General features: G+C 36.1%; 1 protein-coding gene across 6 annotated transcripts in view; it reads right to left on the reverse strand.

Moving 5' to 3' along the window:
- The window catches only part of NKAIN2 (sodium/potassium transporting ATPase interacting 2), a 1172348-nt gene that overhangs the window by 621090 nt on the left and 524613 nt on the right, over nucleotides 1–26645 (reverse strand). For all 6 annotated transcript variants that reach the window (XR_011388540.1, XR_011388542.1, XR_011388541.1 and 3 more), the window contains one exon: nucleotides 10168–10305. Coding sequence is in view for 2 of the 6 variants with exons in the window: in XM_070073641.1 (XP_069929742.1) it covers nucleotides 10168–10305 (138 nt within the window). In the remaining 4 variants the exon portion in view is untranslated. The remainder of the gene's footprint in view (nucleotides 1–10167; nucleotides 10306–26645) is intronic.

Raw genomic sequence — 26645 nt, forward strand, 5'->3', positions numbered from 1 at the left:
TGAATGGAGGAGAGAACTCCCACTTTGACTATGACCTTGTCTGAATAAGATTTAAGTCAGTGAACTCAAAAGGCTTCCATAGCCTTGGAAACTCATGACTAGAGCCTAGGGAGATTACTGACGCCATAAACAAGAGTGTCAAATTGTTAAGGCAACAACAGGAGTCACTGTGTACTTACTCCTCATGTGGGATCTCTGTCCTTAATGTGTTGTCCAATGTGAATTAATGCTATAACTAGTACTGAAACATATTTTACATTTTATATTCTATGTGGGTGCAAACTTATGAAATCTTTACTTAATATATACTAAATTGATCTTCTGTATATAAAGATAAGTATAAATGGATGTTGATGTGAATGGAATGGGAGAGGGAGCGGGAGATGGGAGGGGTGTGAGTGGGAGGGAATTTATGGGGGGGAGCCATTGTAATCCATAAACCGTACTTAGGAAATACTCTTGGGAAATTACCCAAATGAAATTAAATCAGAATTTGAAAGTTATTTATTTCTCCATGTTTTTAGCAGCTGAATTCTCAATAACTGAGATTTGGAATCATCCTAGATGCCCACCAACTGAAGACTGGACAAAGAAAATGTAATACACACACACACACACACACATAATAAATACATTCCATGGAATATTACTCAGCTATACAAAAGAATGAAATCTTTTTTCAATAAAATGGATGCAATAGAAGGCCATCATGATTAATCAAATAAGCTAGCCCCCAAAGGCAAATATTTGTTTTCACAAATATGTTGTAGTTAATATAGAACACAAAAAATGCATAAGAATGAAAATGACATCTTATGATATTATTATTTATAGAACTTAGTTACATTCCTATTAAACAATAGTCTTTGTACTTCTAACCTTTTGAATATTGTAGTTAGTGGTGCATTAAGTCTGTGATTATAAACTAAATTGATAGTATGTTATTCCAGAAATTCAAAAAGAAAGAAGGAAAGGAGGTTGTTGCAGGGAGAAAGAAGTATGTTTTTCTTAGATTTGTTATGTTTAAAATACATGAAATCTGTTCTCTATATATTAATTTTCAAAAATTAAAAACAATTAACATGCACAGGTATTTCCCCCCATCTTGTCCCTGCCTATGTATTGATTGGTATTTTTCAAACCAGATCATGCACAGTAACCATAAGAATCTAATATAAATGTGTAAACATAAAACTATATTTGTTAAAACCCAGTGCTTTTTGCTTTTGTTATTGTCTTCCCAGTGACATACTGTTCAAATGCAAAGCCTCAGCTCAAATGTCCTATTTTATGAAGCACCTACTCAGACGTCCCCGTTCCCAGGTTGCAAAAGATACCTTGTTATATCTGGACATACTTATATCGTGTGCCTGGGAGAGTATTACAGTTATTTGTTAAATATTTGTTTCCCTCTCTTAAAATATAAATATAAATATTGAGACCTTGCTGTAATGGTATTCTGTATGCATAGCATAGTGCTTACTATAAAATAGGTGCCCAATTAATGACTTTTTCCAGTAATTAGATGTCCACACCTTTGTATAACAATGTCATTGACATAGCTCTCATTGACAAACAATGCCAAGGGAAAAGATATTAATGAAATTTAGTAGTAGTTATTATATTTTTGTTTCAAAAATGCAAACAAAATAAAACATTCATAGCCCTACAATCATTAACAGGAAAACATTAGCAGCAGAGATTTCAGCCACGCTGAAATATGAAAACCATATGGATAAATATTTGTATAGGTAAATAAGCAGAATGAATCAACTGTCAGTCTAGAATATATATGGAGGGAACAACAGATACAAAGTGAACTGAACTAATCATCAGAATCCTGTGTACATGAGAGTCTTGGGGAAGTAATTTGGGTCTGAAGAAGAGAGTGAAAAGTGGGACAGAAAATAGGGATGACTTGGTACTATTTTTAGAATCAGTCGAGTATCACTCTGAGGAAGACAATGAGATTTTTAATAAATAATTTTAAAAGATAATACATAAGCATTAAATGAATTCTCTAGCATAACACAAGCAAATGCTCACACAGAGTCATCGAAATCATACATGCAAAATCCCGACATGAAGACATTCATAAGTCTTAAAATAAAAAGGGCCTATATGATTTTAAAATAGGTCCATGCTTAAAAACTTCATTTTTGAATGTGAATATATCATAAATAAATGAGTATTTCTTAAAGTTATAACAGATTGAGGGGAAGGTATTTGGAGTGGTGGTTGTGATGCTTCTACAGATACCCACATCCCATACTGGATACTGGGTTCAAGTTAAGCATCTACTCTGATTCCAGGTTTCTGTTAATGCTCACCCTGGGACATGGCAGGTGATGGCTCAAATACTTGGGATCTTCCCATTGATGTGGGAGACCTAGACTGAGTTTCTGTTTCCTAGTCCAGTCCCAACTGTGGCAGGCATTTCAAGAGCACATCAACAGCTGAGAGATTTCTTTCTCTGTCTCAATTCCTCTCTCTCTCTCTTTCTGTGCTTCTGCCTTGCATATAAATGAAAATGAATAAATATTAAGTTTATTAGCATATTAAGATCAGGCTCTTCAGAACATTGCTTCTTAGAATGCAATTAAACTTTTATTTAAGTTTCTTAATGAAAAATGAAAAATAATTTTCAAACATGAATTCTGAGTCCAGCCAAACTACTACTTGAGTGTAAAGGTAGAATAAAGTCATTTTTGGTGCGCAAGTACTCGGAAAGTTTACCTAACAAATATATCTTTTGAAGACCATCACAAAGAAAATGCATGGAGTCTGAGAAAGCATAAGTTTAATTCAGTAGAGCAGAGCATGGAAGATAGATGTAATAGGCCTGGAGAGCAACCAATTTAGATGGCAGTAAAAAGATAAGAAATCCTCAGGGAAAGAAATCACGCCACTATGAACAAAAGGCTAAGATAAAAATCATGGCCCAAAAGAAAGAAATTTACTAAATAGTACAAAAAAAATCAACGGATTTAAAAAATAAAAACAAAATAATTATCAAGAAATAGAGTACATAAAAATTGGAAATATATTTAGGATACACTAAAAAGAAAGTAATAAAGAAGATGACCTATTGCCTCTCTTACAAGAAAATGGACGGAAACAAATTTTAGGGGAAAAAGCTATGAAATCAAAATTTGATACAAGAATAACCTTAGACTAAAATGACAGGATGTTTCTTTTGTAGATACTGTCTAAAGTTGAAAAATCAAGAGTTAGCAAGACACATCCACACTCACACATACATCTGCAGTAACCCCAGAAGAACCCTATGGAGATTAAGAATAGCTCAAACTGGCTGAGGAAAGGGAATTTCATTTTAAGTCCAATTTTACTATTTGGTTAAAAAAATCCTGCATGTCTTTGTTTTACATTGCAGAAAAATTCCAATACATTTACAAATATGTCATAACATGTCTCTCCTGCAAAACCCACTTCCAAATATTATTAGATGATTTACAAATCTGAAGTTAGATCTCCAAAATTTAATTGTTCTTTATGAACCATTTTCTACAAATCTTTAGTCATAGCCAGGACCAGAATGAGAGGAAAAAGTATCTTTTTGTAGAATAAATGGTCCACCTTTCCCCAAGGAAACACATTCTTTTGAGAATAAATTGCATTTGCAATGTTGCATCATTACATTTATTTTAGGACTACAGGCTATATCCATTAAACTTGTAATGATTTTTTCCTTCCTAGGCTTATGAGAAAATACTTATTTTCACAACTATGCTAAGTCATTAGAAGTATTGTTAATGTAGTAGAATCACAAGGCTTTTCATGTCTAATCTACATTGATTTTCTGTCCTAAACAAAGAAAATGTGTATTTTTAATGATTCAGCTGCAGTTAAGTCTCTTTACACACACACACACACACACACACACACACACTCAAATCATCACTGATTTCTAGCAAGCAGTAAATTACAGAAATTTAGGGAAGTATGTTGCTCTTAGCCTTTACAAACCCAATATGGTATCTGTAAATTCCTGGACTGCCATATCAATGTTTTACAGGGGCTGGCATTGCCATACAGTGGGTTAAACTGCGGCTAGTGACACCCACATCCCATATTGCAGTGTTGGTTTGAATCCTGGTTGATCTGCTTCCTGCTAATGAGCCTAGGAATGCAGAGGAGTATGGCCCAAGGATTTGGACCCTGCCACTGCTGTCGATGACTACAATGAAGTACCGGCTCCTGGCTGTGGCCTGGTCCAGCCCTGGCTGTTGAGACCATTTGTAGAGTAATAAAGCAGATGAAAGATTTGATATATTCTCTGGCCCTTTCTGTCTTTGCCTCTGTCTCCATCTTTCTGTCTTCCTTCATCTCTCTCTCTCTTCCTCCATTTCTTCCATTCAAATAAATATATCTTTAAAAAGGAGGGAGAGAGAATGCTTCTATCAAATGCATCTTGACTTTGACTTTTGTTGCTCCAGTAACCATGTAGCTCTTATGCCTTAACCAGAATGCAGGAGATTCCTTTTCTTTTCAAGTTAACTTTAGACAAAGCAAAGTTATGTATGTTAAAAACAGAAAGCATAGTGTCTTCAACAGACCTTGACTCACTGGGGACAAGCATGATATGTGTCAATTTACAAATCCACACTCATTGTCAGCCACTTGTATCAAATCAAAAAATTTTAAAAAATGATATAAAACCACAGTGTAAATGTGTATGTTAGCGCTTAGCAATAATCAGAAATTATGATCTAAAACTTCAATGCATGGACTAAAAGGAATGTTTGATTTTATTATTTAGGAAGCATGATTAAGGATATTGTAACACAGCCTTATAGACTGCTATTCATAGGAGACAAAGGATGACCTTAAGGACTTTTGCCTTCTGTTCTAACCATCATAGCCCTGCTTCTCAAAGCAGCTTCAACTATGCTGATGTCATCTTTTGTTTCTCAGTAACAAAACAGGAAACCATCCCAATATTTCTCATTAATTTGATTTTAGATTTATTTTTAGTAATCTATAATAATTCTATAAAAAAGCTCTTCATTAGACACTGTATTGTGTAGGTATAAAGGTATTTCTAAACATTCATTGGAAATGTGAATATTGGAAAACAATTATACATGAATTTCAAAATTTTTGCATCAAAATCAATTTGCCTTAAAATGTTTATACTTATTTATTTGAGAGGCGGTTCATAACTTAAACCCTAAATACTTCTAATATTGTAAATGCCATGATGAAATTTAAATTTTCCACAATGTAACAACATTTTTTTTTCAATTATCAGATGGACTGTGGCACTCTGAACTGTGCTTCTAAGAGGCAGTGAATATTGCAGTTAGGAGCATGGGGTTGGCTGTCATGAAGAACTGGGCCAGCACCTCCATTCTACTGTTTACCAGCCACATGGGTTTGGACAAAATTGTGTGAAGCTAATGTTTGGTTTATAGGAATCACATAGGAAAATCAAAAGGGAATGGAATTGATTCTTATAAATGTTACTGTTATTTTAGTATATTAGGATACTTCAAGTTCACAGAAAATGAAATTAAAATACAAGATTATTTTAGTGACAAATGATTTTTAAATGCATGCAAGTTTTCCCATATCATGCATTTCCACAACATTTTTGAAGTCCTATTGTATTTTCCTGTTTATGTTTTTGTTATGTCTGGGTAATAGACTTGCAGCTACTTCTAGTTTGTGGACTGGATTTGGAGAAAAAGGAGAAGGAAGTAAGGAAGAAAGGGTGGAAGGAGGAAAGAGTGGAGGAAGGAAGGCAGAGAGTAAGGAACACAGGCAGGAAGATGGGAAAGAAGTTACAAGGATTGAAAGCAACAAAGTAGGAAAGAGGGCAGGCAGGCAGGCAAGAAGAAAGAAGAGAATTCACTGAATGCAAATTGAAAGCAATCTTTCTTAGGGCAGTGTCAGCTTGGCAGCTTATGTGTGTTTAGCTGGTAGAGCTACCTAGATATTCCTCAGATTATTTTAGACAACGTAAAGCAGTGCCACACTTTAACAAGTTTGTCATTAGCTAATAAACACTCGATACCCCAGATCACATTCTGTTGGTCAGTTTCTTTGGCTACAATGAAGACACGGTAGGCAATTCCATTTATGACATAAAGTAATGCTTTCATCAGAATTATTTGAATATATTTATTTACAACTTATTCCATCAGAGTTCATCTAGCCTTTTTGAAGGGACTTGGTTTTGTCAAGAATTATACAGTATCTATTCTTTTTGTAGATTATGGTGTGAGAGTTCCTATGCTTGCAAGTAAAATCATCTACTTCATTTTCCTCCAACATATTATACTACTTAAAGTGCCAGTACCATTTAAACTTTTAAATACTTCTGCTTTTTTTCCTATGCAAATAAAGATTAGTGAAGTAAATAGAAGTCATTACCAATGCACTCCAAATTTTATGTGTATAAATAATATGCTAAGAGCATTAAAAATAGCCAACTTTTCCACGTCCTTGGGCTCCTGTACCCACGTGGGAGACCCAGAGGAAATTCCTGGCTCCTGGCTTCAGATCAGCACAAGTCTGGCCGTTGTGGCCAATTGGGGAGTGAACCATCGGATGGAAGACCTCTCTCTCTCTCTCCCTCTCTCTCTCTCTCTCTTTCTTTCTCTCTTCCTCTCCTCTCTTTGTGTAACTCTGACTTGCAAATAAATAAATACATTTTTATAAAAAAAAAACAACATTTTTACTATACCTAGGTTTCTACTAAGGACAATTCACAAATGAATATGACAGTATTTTTATGGAGACAGTTATAGGGAATTATGTGTGATAGGAAAAGATGGAAATAACATAATGTACATCATTCTAATGAAAGCAATTGGATAGGAATATTAATTTAAAAAAAAACCTCAAATAATGTTAAATTTAAAAATTAACTCACATTTGGAATATGAAGCATAATCAGAGTGTTTCATTTGGTTACACATGAAAGAAATGCCCCAAAATGCCAATAACAAATTTCATTTGGGACATTATAAATTGTTTATGTATTTTTCTATTAAGTTACTTCCTAATATAAAAACTTTAAATCGAAAACATAGAAATCATAAAGGCCTACAGTTGTAGAGGAGAAAGAAAGAAATTTTCTTGCTGATATGTCTTCAGAGCAAGGACAATCTGCAGACATTTCTTGACTACCGTGATACATTATTGTCACTTACAGCCTATCCCCAAACATACATGTTTCTTCAAACCCTAGCTCCTTCATTAAGCAGAGTTTCTGTATAATAGCTTGAACTGTAATACCTGTCATGACAGTTAGGCAAACAGAAACTCTTAATTCCATGTCTATGGCTAATTCCTTATTTTCTTAAACCCACCCTTGAACTTCAACAGCACAGCATCACCATCATTAGGTTCTAGCATTTAATTACTCAGAAATAGCTACTTAGAAATTACACAGAAATACAAAACTAGAGCAGAAATTGACACAAGAAACTGAACTATTCTGTAATACAAAGCTAAAACAAACACTATATTGGTTTTGAGACAAGGTGGCAGGTATAGGTCAGGAGGGCAACCAGGAGACTGCGAATGGAAAGAAGAGCAATAAGGAAATTGGTTTTGAGGGCTGGAGAAAAGGAGACGTGTGATAATTAGTCAGAATAATTATCTAGGCTATTACCTGCAGTAATTGGAAAAGTGGAAAGTAGACCTATGAACTTGTAAATCTTGTTATGGGCTTTCCAAGCAAACAGCTGAGAGTGCAATTTGTCATCTTTTGGCCACATATAGCATGATATAACGAAATGTTTAATTGTAAGCAGAATTTACAAGGTATATAGGTATTTCTCATGCTATATGGGGTGAGTTGGAAAATAGAAGTTTCTCCTTTTTATCATCTCCATCTGGCAAAAAATCTCAAAGTGACCATGTGTCAGGAAAAGAAATTCAGAGTATTGTTTACAAATAAAGATCAAATCATGGGTATATTTCTAAGACATGCTGTTTTCACAAAACCTCAGAAAGATTTCAAATTCTTTCTAACATACTCAGCTAATGTTCAAACAATTGAAAAGGCACTGTCCTCTGGCATTCTAATTTTTATCTCATGCCAGTGAAAGTGTCATGTATCAGAATGATTTGGGGGCATGTCTTTCACTTAAAAAGAGTATAATTCGATACATAGTAATCTCACTATTTTTGAACTGCAGCAGCTTGTAATAAAAGAGACAGAAATAATTCAGCCAATATCCAACATAATTTGTTTTAAACTGTCTTTCAGGCTTTTATTATGCTATATATTTTAATATTATTTTCAAATAAAAGGAGAAGAAAAATAGTATATCTAATATTTACTGAGCGATTTTAAATACTAAGCATTGTGCTAAAGAAGTTTCATAGAATATCCCACTTAATCCTCAAAATCAACCTCTAACTGTAAACTGTTTGAACATTCTCATGCACATCTAGGTTTTTACCCAAAGCACTTCATTAGGAATCAGTGTGAGGTATTTAGATATTGGAGCAACAATTAATAGGAATGAAATCAAGAGGGAATCCAAAGTCTAAGGAAAGAAGAAAGGTAAGATTTTTTCATATTTTGGCTAACAATGCATCAATTAATTAAAGCATTATTAATATAATTATTACCTTCATTTTAAACATAAGAAAAGTAACTATTAGTCAGGTAAAGCTGTTCAAAGTCTCACAAAATTTGGCAAACAAGATTTCAACCCTGGGATTGTGATTTCAGAACATGTACCACCAACCACTGTGCTATCTTCCCTACATTGATTAAATTAAAATCCACATAAGAAGATGGACAATGTGATCATGTCGTGTGAAGAACTTCACCCTGCAGTACAACATATTACAATTTAAAATTTGTTTTACTACAAAGGTAGAGGGAGACAGACAGACAGACAGACATATAGACAGACAGAGGTTGCAATAGCCAGGGCTGAGTCAGGTTGAACTCAGGAGCCAGGAATCAGTTTAAGTCTTCCAGGTGGATGATTGGGACCCAAACACTTAAGCCAGCACCTAGCGGGCTCCAAGGTTCTGCATTAGCAGGAAGCTGAGATCGGACACAGAGCTGGGACTTGAAAGGCCCTTGGATCTGAGATGTGTGGTGGGGGAATCCTAAGCGGCATCTCAACTACTGAAGCAAAAATCTGCCCCACTCTCCACTTTTTTCAAAGATTTAAATGGCTACCCAGCCATTTAAGAGAGATCTATGGACCTCTTGCTCTTTTCTCAGACATATGGGACATCCCTTGGTTCTAGCCACCATACTGCCTGTCTCCCAATCAGTGAGCTTCATCTGGGGTACTAATGACAGGCAGAACAGGTCATAGGAGAGCACCATCTATAAGAAAGAAGCTTTCACAAAACTTGAGAAGGCCTGCTGATTTGCGTTGAATAGAGCAGACCTTTAGCTGGTATATCTGGGCTTTTACCACAAAACTGCTTTATAATTTTTAATAGATTCTTACAAACTTCTTCTTTGTCAAAAATAGAAGAGATAGAAAAAAATAAAAAGAAATCTACATTAATGAAGAGCAATAGCTGAGATCTGAGGAACATAGAAAAGTTAAAAAATAAAAAAAAACTCGAGTTACGGTTCCTATAGCAACTACAACATAGTCGGATTTCACTTTTATTTAAGTAAGTTTAACTTGAGTGGGAATGCAAAATGCTTCCTCTGAGCCAAAAAGAGAATTGTGGGGAACAGAGAGACAATGGTCTAGAATATTCTGGCATTCAAGTATGTCAGATATCAGCACTAATATATATTAATATTCTTACATCAATATGTTAATTTGTTTATGTTCATTTGTATTGATTTTCAACAGTCTTTATTCAATTTACAAATTATGATTGCTTAAAATGAGAAAAAAACATATTAAAATCTGTGAGTCCATTACTTTATAATTTAGAAATATAAAGGTACTGTTCTGCTAATTGTTGCAAGAAAATGTTTGCTGAAAGTATAGTTTATAAAGATACAATCTGATTGCATGTACTATGAAGTGCTTTGAAGTTGACAGTTTCAATTACTGTTGATGCAATTTGAAAATAAACACATAGTATTTAAGAGAGTATTCACATCCTTAAGAGAGGTTATACACATAATTTTTCAAGAATTTATACTTTTCATGTCTTTCTCTAGTTCAATAAAATTTTTAAAAGGCAGAGAGTACTTACTCCTGTTATGTAACGAGGTCTATATTGAATAGTTCCGAATAAACCAAGAATGACGATAATGATATGTACAAAATTTGCCAGGATAGGTGCCCACTGATAACCAAGGAAGTCAAATATTTGTCTCTCCAGCACACAAACCTAGAACAGCAAAACAGAATAGATCAGTACATGAAAAATGTCCTAGTGGTAAAGGAAAAAAGACCACATTGATGATACAATTCACAAGTATTACTCTTTTATAATATCAGAAATTTTTTCTAACAGTTAAAATGGCATTTTTAGGTATACTTTAAATAACAACTATGTAAGTTAAAGATCTATGAACAGCTATAATCCTTTCCGGGATTTTAGTGGAGGCAACAACAGTGTTCAAAGGACTTCATCCATGAAGTCACAGGATTCATTATGTTATTGTGTGCACTGTCAAACACATGAAGTCATCAACAATCAAGTTAGCAGAGGCCACATGAAGTTGTTAGGATATACTCAAAGGCCATTATGTAAGTTGAGAATGGAACGAAGGGAGTTTGATGTAGAGGGAAAAGAACTCTACAGCATCCAGGATTATGGATGCAGATCTGCTGCTAGGCAACTATAGTGATCTATGTAAATCATTTTCTTTCTCTGGGTGTCTGTTTCATTACTGGCAAAACCTAGGACTTTGGCTTTGCATATAGATCCTTCTAGCTCTAATACTATTGTATTACAAATCAAATATTTTTTGTCATAATTTAGTCATATCCAGTGATCATGTAAAAGACCTTAAAGGAAATTAGAACAATGGAAGTCAAAAGCAAAAATAAGCCATTTCTATTATATAAGAAAATTATTTCCTTTCAAATTATGCTTCCATCAGCACTCACATTTATAATTAACATTTCTAAAAAGTCTAAGCAGTGAGATGTGAAAAAATAAAGCACCCAAACTAACCAACCAATCAACAACCACCAGTTGAGATTGACCAGTCAGCCAGAGTGCCATTTTTGTATCTACAAAGGGAATCTGGATAGTTGGCAAGTCTCTTGGGAGATGTAATAAAGCAAATCATCCAGTAGCCGTTGAAGCCTGTCCTCAAATAGAATGACAAAAAATGATATGTTCAGAAAAAAAATCATCAAACAACTTGATGTCACATACAAAGTTTACCACTTTTTTCAAACAAATTTAAAAGAAAAATGACAATTTTTTAGAAACCCCTACACAAGCATCATTGTGCTTGACTGAAATTTCTCATCAGATGGAAACAGTGACTCTCCAACAGACAACGTGCTTTTAAACAAAATACCTTTAGTTCAGGTTGAAGATTTCTTGAATGATCACTATTCTTTAGTGAGCAGCACATTTTCCCATCAGGCTTTCAAAAATATATATTTGCATAACACTTCTATTTCCTAAAGCACATTGGATACAATGTAATGGCTGCAACAACCACAGTCCAACCTAGCCAAATATTAATTGTGATTCTTTTTGGTAGCCATTTAAGAAAAACAAATAATCTTGATCTATTCTATCTTGCATATGCTAAATCTATGATATTTCCCAGAGTCCCAAATGATACAGTTAAATAATCTGATTGGATAAATATGTCACAAAATATGAATATAATCTGTCTCACAAACCTCAAACTACTTACAATGACATATTCTTAACCTATTTTATGCAGCCAACACTTTTAATAAAGGTCCATTTGGGCCACCAGACTATACTATACATTCCATGTTGGAATCCATGATGGTATGAAAAACCAACGAGTTGTTGTAAGAACACTTTTGCTAATCATCCATATAAAAGCTCATTGCAGTACAGAACTTTCTTCTCCTTATCCTATGAATAAACAGTAAGTGGGAATGTAAAACAACAGCAAGAAAAATCTACACTCTATAAATTTTGAGCATTAAAACTGTGGAAAACAGCAGGGAAAACGTATATAGGAAGAAGTACATCTGTCAAACAGCAGGAAATATCTCAATAAATGCAGCAATTATGGAAGAAAATAACTGTACCATCATTAATTGTGAAAATATATAGATGATAATACACTCTGTAAGAGTTCAAGGTTAAAATGAAATTATGTCAACATTTATCCAGGAACATTTTATGACAGAATAGTGTCTTACTCCCAAGGTTACACAGACTGTAAAAGTTAATATGTAATTCCTCACTCAGAATATTTCTGTTTTCCTCACTGTTTTATCAGTTCTGTTAAACATCACAAGTAGCTTTATCACAAATTACGCAATTTAGAACTAGAACTTAAGAGTGAGACTCTGGAAAATTCAATGACCATAATCCAGTAAGTATTATAGAAATTTTTCCTAAAAATCCCTTCCAATAAGAATATTAATTACACAAGAATGTAAGATGGGGTGCAGTGGAAGAGAGTAAATATTTGTAAATACATCTACTTTGAGGCATTTACATACTTTCCCCCAGTCATGTATTATCTATTGGATTCTGTACAAATTCCAGGCAGGTAAATATGACTGTCCCAAATTTGGGATCAAAGAACCTAAGAAGTAGAAGGCCATAGCAAGTGTCCCAAGGTTGCAGAAGGAGAAGCGGTAGAATAGGGTTTGGGCCACTACATTGCCCCTGTGCTGGGTCCCTACTTTGTATACTCATTCCAGATCTAGCAAAAAAACAAAAACTTTCAGAAATTATGATGTAGGAAATAACATATGCTACTACATTAAAACAATTATTTATTTTGGAATAGTTGAGATTCTAGTTGATCATACTTATAAATTTATGATATTATACAGTAATGGATAAAGGCAAAACCAATACTGTATTTTTCATTTAGCAGTGAAATTTTATATGTAGATGCCAGAAAATAGTCAAAAAGTAAAATCTTTCCACACATAAATGTTACTTACATAAATGAAACTAGATTTCCTCATCTTTCATGTATAAATCAGTGATGAGCCATGAGAGTTTTTATTCCCTTGCACATCCCCTACATCAGATATCTACCACATTATACAGGCATTGAAGTATTCCATTTTAACAGATACTCAATTTATTTCCACAATTTGTCTATAACAATCATGAAAAAGTGCATTGAAAAACCTTATACTCATATATGTGTGTTAAAATTCTATCAGCTAAATACCTAAAAATATCAATTCTGGTTTAAAAGTTCCAAATACTGGTGGGGCATCTGGCACAATAGCTAAAACATTGCTTTGGATGTCTACAGCCCATACCATTTTGGCTTTGAAAACCAACTATGCTTCCTGATAATGTGCAACCCTGGGAAGAAGTAGATGATGGCTCAAGTAGTTGAGCACCTGCCACCCATTTAGGAGACCTGGATTGAATTCCTGGATCCTGGCTTTGGCCTGGCCCAGCTCTGCCTCTTGCTGGCATTTGATCCAGGGATGGAGCTGCTCTGTCTGTCTGTCTCTCTCTCTTTTATGTGTCTGTCTCTGTCTCTCTGCCTTGCAAACAAGTAATAAATAAAAATGTAACAATCTTAATGATTGTAACTATTATCAATTATTCTTTGATAAATATGTATGAACTACAAAACATGGAAATTGCCCTTTTTTCACTGTAGTAAATGTGAATTTTAGTCATTGTTAACATAGTACAGCATGCTTCAGTTGAAAAAGTTTTAAAAGCCTTTTTCATAAGGACTATTAAGGAAAAATTATCTTACTCTCCATGGCAAAAATGCTCATAAGAAGTGCTTGTGAAATATCTTTAATAGAAATACATTTCTTAACTCTTTAAACTGGAAGATAAGTATCACTATGTTCCTAAATCTGTATATACAAAATATATTATATTTGTTTACCTAAAATAAAATATATCTTAAAAAATCAAGCAGACTCACTTCATATACCTCAATATATCCTGAAAACACTGGCCCATTTATGTGAATGATTTTTCATATTAAATAAGATATCATTCAGCTTGAAGCACAACTTCTTTGAATTTGCAAAGCAAACGGAATACCTTTGCATTGCTTAGGTATAAACTGTCATTCAAATTTAATAATAAGAAATTACATGTACACTATTACATGCACATTACAGCTTTTAGAGGCCATTATTCACAGGCAGTTTTCTCAACTTGTAGAACCCAGAACTGGTCTCCTAAGGACATTTGACCTTTTGCTAATTGAAATTTCTTAATCAATTTTTCTACCAAATATTACCATAATTTTCTTCAATCCTTAAATTTAATTTGTAAGTTAAACAAATAACAAGAAATAAAACTTGTGCATAGCCTTTGAGACCAAAAATAATGGGCTTTTGATTCTTTCTTGGTGGAACAAGATGTTCTTGATTTAAACAAAAAGACATGTTATTAAAGGCTGAGAAAAATAAAATGAAATTTCTAATGTTAAACTATGAACTGGAAATAAACTTGTATATGGGCACCCTTGTTCTTAGGACTGTACCTTCTCCCCTGTCATGGATCTGAGGTTTCAGATAAATCTCAGCTGACCAAGACAGGAGAGATTCAGATTCCAGATTTAGGCAAGTAGAGTGCTCTCATTCAACCTCCATCTGCATCAGGACTACAGGGAAATGAATTATATGCATTATAACTATGAAATGAATAAACTTGGCCAAAAGTTAAATCATGGAATTCTTTTCATTTTAGTTGTTTGCAAGGAAAGACAATTTGCCTAACTAGAAACTTAGACTTATACTATCAAAAATACTCAAAACTACAGAGAATCAAGATGAAAAGTGAAAGGAGAATACCAGTTCCCAGGATGCATCCCAAATTCTTATTTTATCCATAGGGACTATGGCAGCTTAGGCATGACTTACGCATGCCCATTTGTTAGAATTTTGTCCATAGGAATTTCTTCCATTTTTTTCCAGTTGAGTATGGTCAATTTCTGTTCTCAATATTTCTGTTCATTCTTTCCTGCCCCATAGGGACCTCAAAGAAATGCTGAATGACATGAATCTAGTCTGGTACTGTGCCCTTGATCCATATAGGACTTTGTTCTTTTAACTGAAAGCTCTGCCCTGAGATTTTGTCTTAGATTCAGGCTTTGGTTGTGCCCAACTCCCCAGTGCTGTATTTCTGTTACTTTGTCTTCTGGTCACTTTGGTAAAGGTGCTAATTCTGCTTTGACCTTGATTACATAAGCAATCCTGCCGTATCCTACAGTGAACTATCGTTTTGAACATGTGCCAGGTTGTCAGCTCCACAATCAGAAGCTAATTTCCAAGTTGGTTTCTTTCTGTCTTTATGTCAATCCTCATGAATACTATAAGAACTTGAGAGGTGTTCTGGGCTTTACAATATAACCGAAATGTTGAGGTCTTTACAATACTGCCTTAAACGACATACTGTGACAAAGCAAAACTTCACATAAGTTGATTTTTTAAAATTTTATTTATTTTTTTGTCAGGCAGAGTTAGACAGTGAGAGAGACAGAGAAAGGTCTTCCTTTTTCTGTTGGTTCAACCCCCAAGTGGCTGCTACGGCTGGTGCGTTGTGGCAGCGCGCTCCGTGCTGTGCCCATCTGAAGCCAGGAGCCAGGTGCTTCCTCCTGGTCTCCCATGTAGGTACAGGGCCCAAGGACCTGGGCCATCTTCCAGTACCTTCCCGGGCCACAGCAGAGAGCTAGACTGGAAGAGGAGCAACTGGAACAGAATCCAGTGCCCCAGCCGGGACTAGAACCCAGGGTGCCAGCGCTGCAGGTGGAAGATTAGCCTAGTGAGCCGCGGCGCTGGCCCCATACAGTTGACATTTTTGACATTGTCTCCTTAAGATTCTCTGAGTTGTCCATAGACAACATGATACGAACATCTATGCCAGCTTTTAAACATTATATGCAGGTGGTATATAAGACACAACCTTCCTTTCTCTTGCCAAGAAACCTAAGCCATATACAAAATTATGAAGATAAACTTAAAATAGGTTCTGTAATGATCATTCATGCAAGATGTGGACAAAGATAATATGGTAAATCACAGACCTGCACTTGAGAAGGAGTTTTAGTAGCACTGGATACCGAGTTATTTGAGTGTGTGTGTGTGCTATGTGTATGTAAATGCAAAATTTTAAGTTACTTGCGGAAATTATTCATAAAGCACAAATTTCCCTTATTTACTTAAGCCCTAACAGATCTAGCCCCAGGAACCATGATTGTAATAGAAATCAACAATTAGTGGTTTTGATCTTTTTTATTATTATTATTATTATTATTTTGACTGGCAGAGTGGACAGTGAGAGAGAGAGACAGAGAGAAAGGTCTCCCTTTGCTGTTGGTTCACCCTCCAATGGCTGCTGCGGCTGGCGCACCGCGCTGATCCGATGGCAGGAGCCAGGTGCTTCTCCTGGTCTCCCCATGGGGTGCAGGGCCCAAGCACTTGGGCCATCCTCCACTGCACTCCCGGGCCACAGCAGAGAGCTGGCCTGGAAGAGGGGCAACCAGGACAGAATCTGGCGCCCCGACCGGGACTAGAACCCGTGTGCCAGCGCCGCAAGGTGGAGGATTAGCCTAGTGAGCCACAGCGCCAGCTCAGTGGTTTTGATCTTGAGTTACAGAATTTTAAAATCATGGTTGACTTGCAACTTAGCATGTGATTGCAGGAGTCCCCTAATGTCTAGGAATCTGTTTCTATATCGGTAAAATGGGAGTGTTAGAATGCATAGCTTCTAAGGCTTTCATGACGTTTGGGGTTTTAATTTCACAGAATACTTACTAAAATGCTGAAGTTGCAGCTTAAGATGTCTACTATTAGATTGATTTTCTTTTTTTCTTTTTTTAACCAAAACTTTAATCCCAAGGATTCTCACAAAAACATATTACAAATGACAGCATGAAAAAAAAATAGATTGATTTTCATTTTGATAACATGTATAACAAATTTGTACATTTGGATTTTAAAACAAATATTCTAGATTTGTACTCTTGCCAGTATATTTCAGTTAGAGATGACCCCATGTTTTTTATTCCCTAAGTCATGAAATAAATTTTTGGATAACATAATTATTTGGAGAAGATCCTTCTTGATGAATGTCTTCCTGCCTGTTTTAAGATGGTATGAATCAAATGTTTTATTATGGTAAAAGAACAAGCATCAGATGTCAACATTTCCTCTCTTTCCACTGTTTCTCTAATTTCCAAGTGTGATATAATCAACATTTATTTGAAAAATCTGTGCTCACACAGTTAAGCACAATACATATCACCAAAGAAATCCTGGGATATATTTGTTGTAATTTTTTTAAAGATTTACTTATTTGAAAGAGAGAGAGTTACAGAAAGGCAGACACAGAGGCGGAGAGAGAGAGGCCTTCCATCCATGGGTTTACTTCCCAATTGGCTGCAAAGGCCAAAGCTGCTCCAATCTGAAGCCAAGAGCTTCTTCCAGGTCTCCCATATGGGTTAAGGGGCCCAGGACTTGGGCCATCTTCTACTGCTTTCCCAGGCCATAGCAGAGAACTGGATAGGAAGAGGAGCAGCGGAGACTCAAATCAGTGCCAATATGGGATGATGGCACTGCAGGCGCTGCCTTTACCAGCTACTCCACAGCACTGGCCCCTATATGTTGTAAATTAAAAGGAAACAACTAGAAACAAGAATTTATTTCTCACTAAGTACATTTTCTTATAAATGTATTTCTCAAACAACACATGTGATGTTTATGTTGAAACACAAAATCACCCACATTTTGCTGAGGTTGAATTAAAAGGGTTAAGACTCACTAAAAGTCAAATAGTCAATTTTACATTTTCCCACTATTTTTTAGTAATTTCATTTATATATAATCCTAAATATACCACCTAATATTCTAGTTGTTTTGATAATGGAATCATTTATTTCTCACAGCTGTTCATTCTGCATAGCAATTTATAACCATTTCATAATTAGCAATCACACTATCAAAAGACAACTTGATGACTAGCATATTATAGTAGTCTAAAAATTAGAAAAATCTTCTAAAAGGTAACATAATAATTTAACAGAAGAATGCAAATAAAACATTTTGTTGATTTTGAATTCACATCACTTTCCAACTCTTAATCTTCAAGTTCATGGGTCAAATTTTTGGGGCTGGTGTTGTGTAGATGGTAAAGCTTCTGCCTGCCATGCCAGCACCCCATATTGGTACTGGTTCATGCCCCAGCTGATCTGCTTCTGATCTAACTCCTTGTTATTGCACCTGGAAACGCAGTGGAAAATGGCCCAAATGTTTGTGCCTCTGCAACCCATATGGGAGTCCTGGATGAAGCTCCTGGCCCCTGGTTTCAGCCAGGCCCATTCCTGGCCATTGTGTCCATCTGGATAATGAACCAGTGGATGCAAAATCACTGTCTCTCCCTCTCTAATGTTTTCAAATAAATAAATAAATAAATAAATCTTTTCAAAAAATTTATAAATGTGTATGTCTGCATAATACTAAATGTTAATTGATTTTAAAAAGTTTTTTTAATGTTTAGGTTTTTAGTTTAAATTCTCTTTTCACCTGGCAATATTTGCCCTCCTACTGAGTAGAGAGGGTCTGGATTCTGATATAACTACTAAATTTCACCAGACCAGGTATTTGGTTACTATTACTTTAATCCTACAGATTGTGCAAATCACAGTATAGTTTATTTCACATTTAGTACAGAACATTCTGAAAAAGTGGACTTTTTCTACTATCAATGTAGTTAACAGAATGATAATCCTGCAAATTCACAATAAAATGACATTTATCTAGAGTTGCCAATCTCTAATTCATTAAATTCACACTCCACTTTTACATTCGTGATATAAACCAAAAAGACCAAAGCTCAAGTCTTCTTGGTAGGTGGATCACTGTTCTGATTTCCTCACAAAGTCTACAATTTTACTCAGTAGAAACCTAACACCAGAGAAGAACCTAAGCACATCAGAATAACAGCTGTTCTCAGTGGTTTTCATGGCTCATTCAAAACATATGACATGTATGACTTAGGAGCTATACTGTATCCATTTGAACTTGAGCTTCCAGGACCTTCACAACAAAGACTTATGATCAAGGTAATGCACACAAGTCTTAAATAATTATAACACAGATGTAAATGTCCAATAATGAGAAGATAGTGGCCATAGACTTAAACCATGCATGTTGTAAGAACTCACGGAGTATTGCAAATACTGAGCAATCAAAACACAGTCTTAGGCATTAGTGAGATGTGAAAATGGGGGTTATTGATGAGATTACCCAGCAATCTTCATGTTGTTTAGCAGAATTACTTACACACTACAACATATGCTAATATCTGAAATGATACTTATGGCAAGAATTCTCAAGAGTCTCAAAAGGGCCCATGTGTGGCTGGTCAATGATACCCCTGCTTTGGATTCATACTATGTTTCAAATCCATTCCCGAACTTCCTACCAATCATATAGCAAAAACATCATCATGTGACAAGTATTGTAGATGCATAGAAGAGAGATAAGGTATGGGTTGACTATGTTTAAAAAGGGACTTCAGGACCTGGGCAGAATAACTTGCTAAGTTCATCATCAGCATCATCTATTTATTGTTCATTCATTGAGAGCTCAGGAAAAGCCAAATCATAAAAATAGCTTGTAATGTTCCTATTTTCATGTATCATATGGTATTATTTTCTCATAGCAAATGACTTTCTCTAGAGAAAACTCTATTGCTATTTTTTAACAGCACAATCATATTAAACATATTAAAGCCACCATCTGGAGAATTTGAAATTTGTCAACTAGATAAAAATGCAGATTTTTTTTTTCAGAAAAGCTGATAGAGTCCAAAAATATGCCTCAAATATCATTATCAGTGAAGCAATGTACAGTTTTCAGTTTTGTCTTAAAAAACACTTGTGCATCCTTATATAAATTTCTTTTATGAATTTGTAACAAAATAAAATGCCACTGAAATACTAATGCCCTTGCTGCATTAGCTATCTCCTCTTATTTGAGGCAATGGATTAACAATGTCATTAGTATCCTCAGCTGTCCCCAAGGAAGCAGCTGTTTTACATGTAAGAGGAGTGATGGTGTATGATATACTGTCATCAGGAAGAAAAGAGGACATTACATTTACCTGTAGGCTAGTGTCTTTCCCCTCTCTTTTTCTCCCCATCTGCACTTCCCCTCCTCAAACCAATGCTCCAGCAGAGGTTTCAGGTCTCTCTTTGACAAGATCAAGACAGCTATATGGAAGATGTCAGTCAAACCTCTCAAACTCCTGGTGACGTCTCTTTCATAAAATTCAATTTCATCAGGATGGGTGATGAAATGACAACTTCACTTACTCTGACTGCTAAAGGCCAATCAAGAGTTGAAATGAAAGCAGAAATGTTATAAGATCACTACCATGTACTGGCAGTCACTGTGACAGTGGGTCATATCAGAAATTGCGACTAGTAATACAAGAGAATATCATTTCAGATGGCTACAGGAACATTCTTGAATGTGTCATGAGGTACATTATTTCTGGCATAATAAACAGCATGTCTTTGGTATCCTTTAAAGCATTCATATTATTGAATGCAACACAGATATAGAGATGCTATCCTGAAAAGACAAAGTCATAATATTTGTTTTCCTGTTGATAGAAGATGTCTGTGGGTATCCATGTGTGAATGTCATGAGACATGATATTCTATCTACTCCCAGAACTCTATGATAGCCTCCATGAATGCAGTATAGATAACTGGAACAGGTTCAAATATAAATTATGTTGAGTTATGGAATATATTTCATACTTTACTTGAAAATTCAAAGTATTACATGCTATATTCCAGACATGATTTCTCTGGCCATGTGCATACATTTTATACATTACTATTATTTATAGTATTCTACCAAGCATTTTACAAACATGATTATTGAATGAGGTAAATTATGAATTAGGCAATAGCACCTCCATTTTAAATATGAGAAAACTAATGCAGGAGATGAATTTGATCAAGGTTACATGGCTGTTAATTGGTGAGGATGATTCATCTGGAGTCCAAGCTTTGCACCACTGTGCTATCACCCTTTAGGTGATAGTAAATATCTGTGTGTATGTATGTATATACTTATATATGTAGTAAATATGTATATGCATGCATATATATTACTGCACATGCAGAATGAATGCATGTAAGTATAATAAGTATATTGTTGGATACACAGATGCAAATATGCCATACTTTATTAGAGTTGGCCCTCAAGTATGAACGTTTTTAATGCAATGACTTTATCACGCCATTTATTTTCAGTAGGTTCATTGATGTTGATGAAACAACACGAATATAAGTCAACAACATTTTTTAAGTAATGGTGTTTTTTTTCTACTTTATGTAATCCTCAGCCTGATACTGCATTGCCGCAATACCTTTAGTCTTCTAACTCTCAAGAACATAAAGTTTCATTCCATTGGCTATGAGGAAAAATAGACAATGGTTATTTTTTTAAAAAATTATTTATTTATTTGTTTATTGAGAAGCAGAGAAAGGGAGAATCTTAGAGGGAGAATATGAGAGAGAGAATACCTCCCAGCTGCTTCTCACTCCCTAGTGGTCCACAAAACTAGGGCTGAGCCAAGCTGAAACCAAGGAGTTAGAAACACTGTGAGGCTCTCCATGTGGGTGGCATATACCTAGGCATCTGCTGCCCACCAGGGGAAATACAGAAAGCTGCATGAAAAACTGAGGAGCCAGGACCCAAACAATGGACTCTAATAGCATATATGCATTCCAAGTGGCAGCTTAACCTGCTGTGCAACAAGACCTGGCCTAGACAATGGTTCTGAATTGACTGATATGATTATTAGGAGAAACATTCAGCATCCTAAATCGCTTTGACACAATTTCCTAGTGAGCTTTCAATTAACTACTTACACATAAGAATAATCTACTGATGTTTTGACTTTAGTATCACGTAATAGAAGGCTTGCAAACCTTTCTCATGTACAGAACTTCTAGACTACTTCCACATACTTTTGTTCTGATCACTTGAACTTCATGTTTACGTAGAATAAACTGTGTCTGCATGTATCTGCTCTTATCACTGGAATTGTATGTTTATATACTGCTGTTATAAACACAAACTTAGGCCTGGTTATATCAGTGACAGCTATTATAATTGCATTGTTAATTATATATACAATAAACTTATCTGACCAAATTATAGTTTTAATAAAAATTTAGTTTAAAAATATTAGAAAATTTGGTAGAACAATTTTTAGCTTTCTGAGGTATGTCCATACTGTCTTCTACAATGGCTGTTTTGGTTTACATCCCACCAACAGTGATTTAGGGTACTTTTATTGTCACATTCTTGCCAGCATTAATTGTTGATTGTGGTATGAGAGCTATTCTAACTGGGATGAGGTAAAATCTAGTTGTGGGTTTTGTAGTCCCACTCTTGGAAGTTTTAGGAAACATAATGAAATCAGAATATGAAAGAATTATCTATAATACCATGTTTGTTGTAGCTCAATTCAGAATAGCTAAGATATGGAGTCAACTCAAATGTCCATCAGCTGATAACTGGAAAAAGAAATTGTAGGATACACACACACAAACACACACACACAAATATACTATGGAATAATACTCAGCCATAAAAAAATTAAACCCTGTCCTGTTTTGTGCAAACAAAGTGGATGCAACTATAATTCACTATATTTGGTGAAATAAGCTAGTTCCAAAAAGCCAAATACCATATATTTTTTCCTGAAATGTGGAAACTAATAAAGTACCAAAATTGTAATGTAGGGGCAGGCGCCGTGGCTCATGTGGTTAATCCTCCTCCTGTGGTGCCGGCATCCCATATGGGTGCTGGGTTCTAGTCCTGGCTGCTCCTCTTCCAATCCAGCTCTCTGCTGTGGTGCAGGAGAGCAGTAGAGGATGGCCCAAGAGCTTGGGCCCCTGTACCAGCATGGGAGACCAGGAAGAGGCACCTGGCTCCTAGCTTCGGATCAGCGCAGCACCGGCTGTAGCGGCCATTTGAGGAGTGAACCAGCAGAAAGAAGACCTTTCCCTCTGTCTCTCTCTCTTTCTCACTATCTATGACTCTCCGTGTCAAATAAATTTAAAAAATGTATGTAAAGGTGTGAAATTGACATTTTGAGATTCAATGATTCTTTATAGCACTTGTCTCAACTGTTGAGGAACAGTGTTTTCTTCTTCTTACTATTTGTTGGATGCTTTACTTAGTGTAGGGTTAATCTTACGAGTTTAAAGAAAACTGAAAGTAGAGAGGAAATAGGAGAGGTAGGAGGAGGAAGGTAGGAGCATGCATGAAAGGGAGGGTAGGGTAGGAAGTATCACTATGTTCCTAAATCTGTATACGTGAAACACATGGCATTTGTATACCAAAATATGACTTTTTAATAAATTGAGAGCATTAAGAAATGCAAAAAAAAAAAAAATATTAGAAAATTAAATAAAAAATAAAGTGCATTTTGAGAGCCTATTTGGAAAAACAATGACAAAAGTAAAAAAAAAAATTTCTAAGTGTTTTACAAGTCTTTAAATTCTTATTCCAAAGTAAAGAAATCAAAAGTTTAAAAACCCATTGACAACAGGTTTTTTCATAATCAAATTAGAACTCCAACCAGTGTTCTGAAACACAAAGAGTTCATAATCCTACAGCAAACACAGGTCATTAATAGTCTGAGCTAAAATAAAACATATTAGATACCTATCACTTTTATCGTTGTTTTTAAATATTTTGGCTTGGCAAAAATACTACTAGTTCCAGCATCTAAACACAGGGTTTTATTGTATGATTATCATGGTACCCAGCAAATTTATTATACTTCTATGTATATGTAATATACCTACTCTATTGCACTATAATGTACAGCATTTAAATGACCCTATAAAGACTAATTATTAATGTCATTTAGGAAACATACGTTTTTACTCACATCTCATACCTTGGAGCAAATGGAAGACAGAAGATTGATAGTGACCTGCATTCTTTTTTTTTTTTTTTCAGCATTTGTTTTTTATTTGACAGGCAGAGTTGGAGAGAGAGAAAGAGAAAGATAGATAGAGAGAGAGAAAGGTATTCCTTCCATTGGTTCACCCCCTAAATGGCCGCTACAGCTGGCACGCTGCACCGACCTGAAGCCAGGAGCCAGGCGCTTTCCTCCAGGTCTCCCATGCAGGTGCAGGGGCCCAAGCACTTGGGCCATCCTCCACTGCCCTCCTGGGCCACAGCAGAGAGCTGGACTAGAAGAGGAGGAACCAGGACTAGAACCCGGCGCCCATATGGGATGCCTGCACCACAGGCAGAGGATTAACTGAGTGGGCCATGGCACCAGGCCCAGTGACCTGCATTCTTGACTTCCATAGGGAAAATGGCTCTAATCTTTGAAAGATAAATCATTTTTCGGGGCCAACGCTGTGACACAGCGGGTTAAGTCATGGCTGGCATCCCATGTGCTCGCTGGTTCTAGTTCTGGCTGCTACACTTCTGATCCAGCTGCATGCTAATGCACCAGGGAAAGCAGCAGAGAATGGCCCAAGTCCTAGAGCTCCTGTACCTACACAGAAGATCCAGATGAAGCTCCTGGCAATGGGCTCTGGTCTGGCCCAGCCTTGGTTGTTGCAGCTATTTGGGGAGTAAAGCAATGGATGGAAGATCTTTGTCTCTCTTCTCTCATTCTGTAACTGCCTTTCAACTAAAGAAATTTTTTTTTTTTTTTTTTTTTTTTGCCAAGCAGTTAGACAGTGAGAGAGAGTGACAGAGAGAGAGTTATAGAAGTGAGAGAGAGACAGAGAGAAAGGTCTTCCTTCTGCTGGTTCACTCCCCTAATGGCCGCTACGGCCGATACTGCGCCAATCCAAAGCCAGGAGCCAGGTACTTCCTCCTGGTCTCCCATGGGGGTTCAGGGCCCAAGCACTTGGGCCATCCTCCACTGCCCTCCAGGGCCACAGCAGAGAGCTGGACTGGAAGAGGAGCAACCGGGACTAGAACCCGGGGTGCTGGTGCCACAGATGGAGGATTAGCCAAGTGAGCCACGGCGCCAGTCCTCAAAAATAATTTTTCTTAGCTCCATAAACAATTAATCAGAATCCTCTATATCTATTTATGCTATGCTTGGAAATCTCAGGAGTAACTATAAGGTTCTAGAGCTATATTCTTGATCAGAGTTTTGACTAAAGTTCTGACCTTTTCAAAATATAATGATCAGTTGGTTGACAAAGCTTCCTTAGATTTAACATTTTGTTTCCTTAAAGTTGGAAGTTTCAAAGATTACTGAACTCTCTTTGCTATCTTTATGTAATCCCTTTGTAATTAAATTGGGATTTCTTAATTCTTCAGGTATGGTAATCACAGAAGTTTAGAAAGATAAGGTCTAAAAAGTATGATGTAGTAGCCTTTCCTCTTGTAGATGATAGTCATTAAGTCCAAAAATTGTGTGTGTGTCTGCATACATTTAGAAAACTGTACCTACATTTCATCCTTGCCAATATAGATTTGAAGACCAAAGCCAGTTCTCTCTTCTATGTTACAGAACTTCACCTATGCTAGACAGAATTAAAGCAACCTAGGTTTGTATAAAAATCTTAAAGACAACTTGAAGATTATGTTTCTTGAGAGAAATTAATCTGTCAGCTCCATCTCAACAATATACATAGACTTTCTCTAAAAAACATAATATTTACAGGCTGGTACCACGGCTCACTAGGCTAATCCTCCACTTAGTGGCGCCGGCACACCGGGTTCTAGTCCAGGTTGGGGCGTGGGATTCTTTCCCGGTTGCCCCTCTTCCAGGCCAGCTCTCTGCTGTGGCCCGGAAAGGCAGTGGAGGATGGCCCAAGTGCTTGGGCCCTGCACACCATGGGAGACCAGGAGAAGCACCTGGCTCCTGCCTCGGATCAGCGTGATGCGCCGGCCGCAGCACACCAGCCACAGCAGCCATTGAGGGGTGAACCAACGGAAAAAGAAAGACCTTTCTCTCTCTCTCTCTCTCTCTCTCTCTCTCTCTCTTACTATCCACTCTGCCTGTCAACAAAACAAAACAAAACAAAAAAAAGCAAAAAAAAACCCCACATAATATTTACAAATATTTCAAGCAATTATTTGTAAACAAAAATATTTGAACTGTGTGTTTATATAAAACACTATTGTGGGTATTATGATTTATACTCAAGATATTACATTAAATTGCACTAAACGTACTTTGCTTCACAAATCAAGAAAACTAAAAATTCTGACCAAGTCTCAAAATAGCAATATTTCTTATCCTTTCATTTTTTTCCACATTAGTGTTTGTTGCTGCTGTTTGTATCTTTGCTTTTCTTTCTGATTGGGTTTATTGTCCTCACTGAGCAGAACCTTTGGCTTTTCACTCTATTGGAGGGATCTCGTCAGTGCGAGACTAGGGAGCTGAGTCACCATCTGCGCTGTGCCAGGACCACCACTCATCATTTGCTGGCAAGACTCTGCCCAGGTGTGACAGTCTCCTGCCACTCTCCCATTCCCAGTTGTTTCAAGTGGCATGATTGATTTGCTGGCCCATTGAAGTCCAAACCCTCCTATGTA

This window comes from Oryctolagus cuniculus, chromosome 5 (assembly GCF_964237555.1).
Source record: "Oryctolagus cuniculus chromosome 5, mOryCun1.1, whole genome shotgun sequence".
Classification (NCBI taxonomy): Eukaryota; Metazoa; Chordata; class Mammalia; order Lagomorpha; family Leporidae; genus Oryctolagus; species Oryctolagus cuniculus.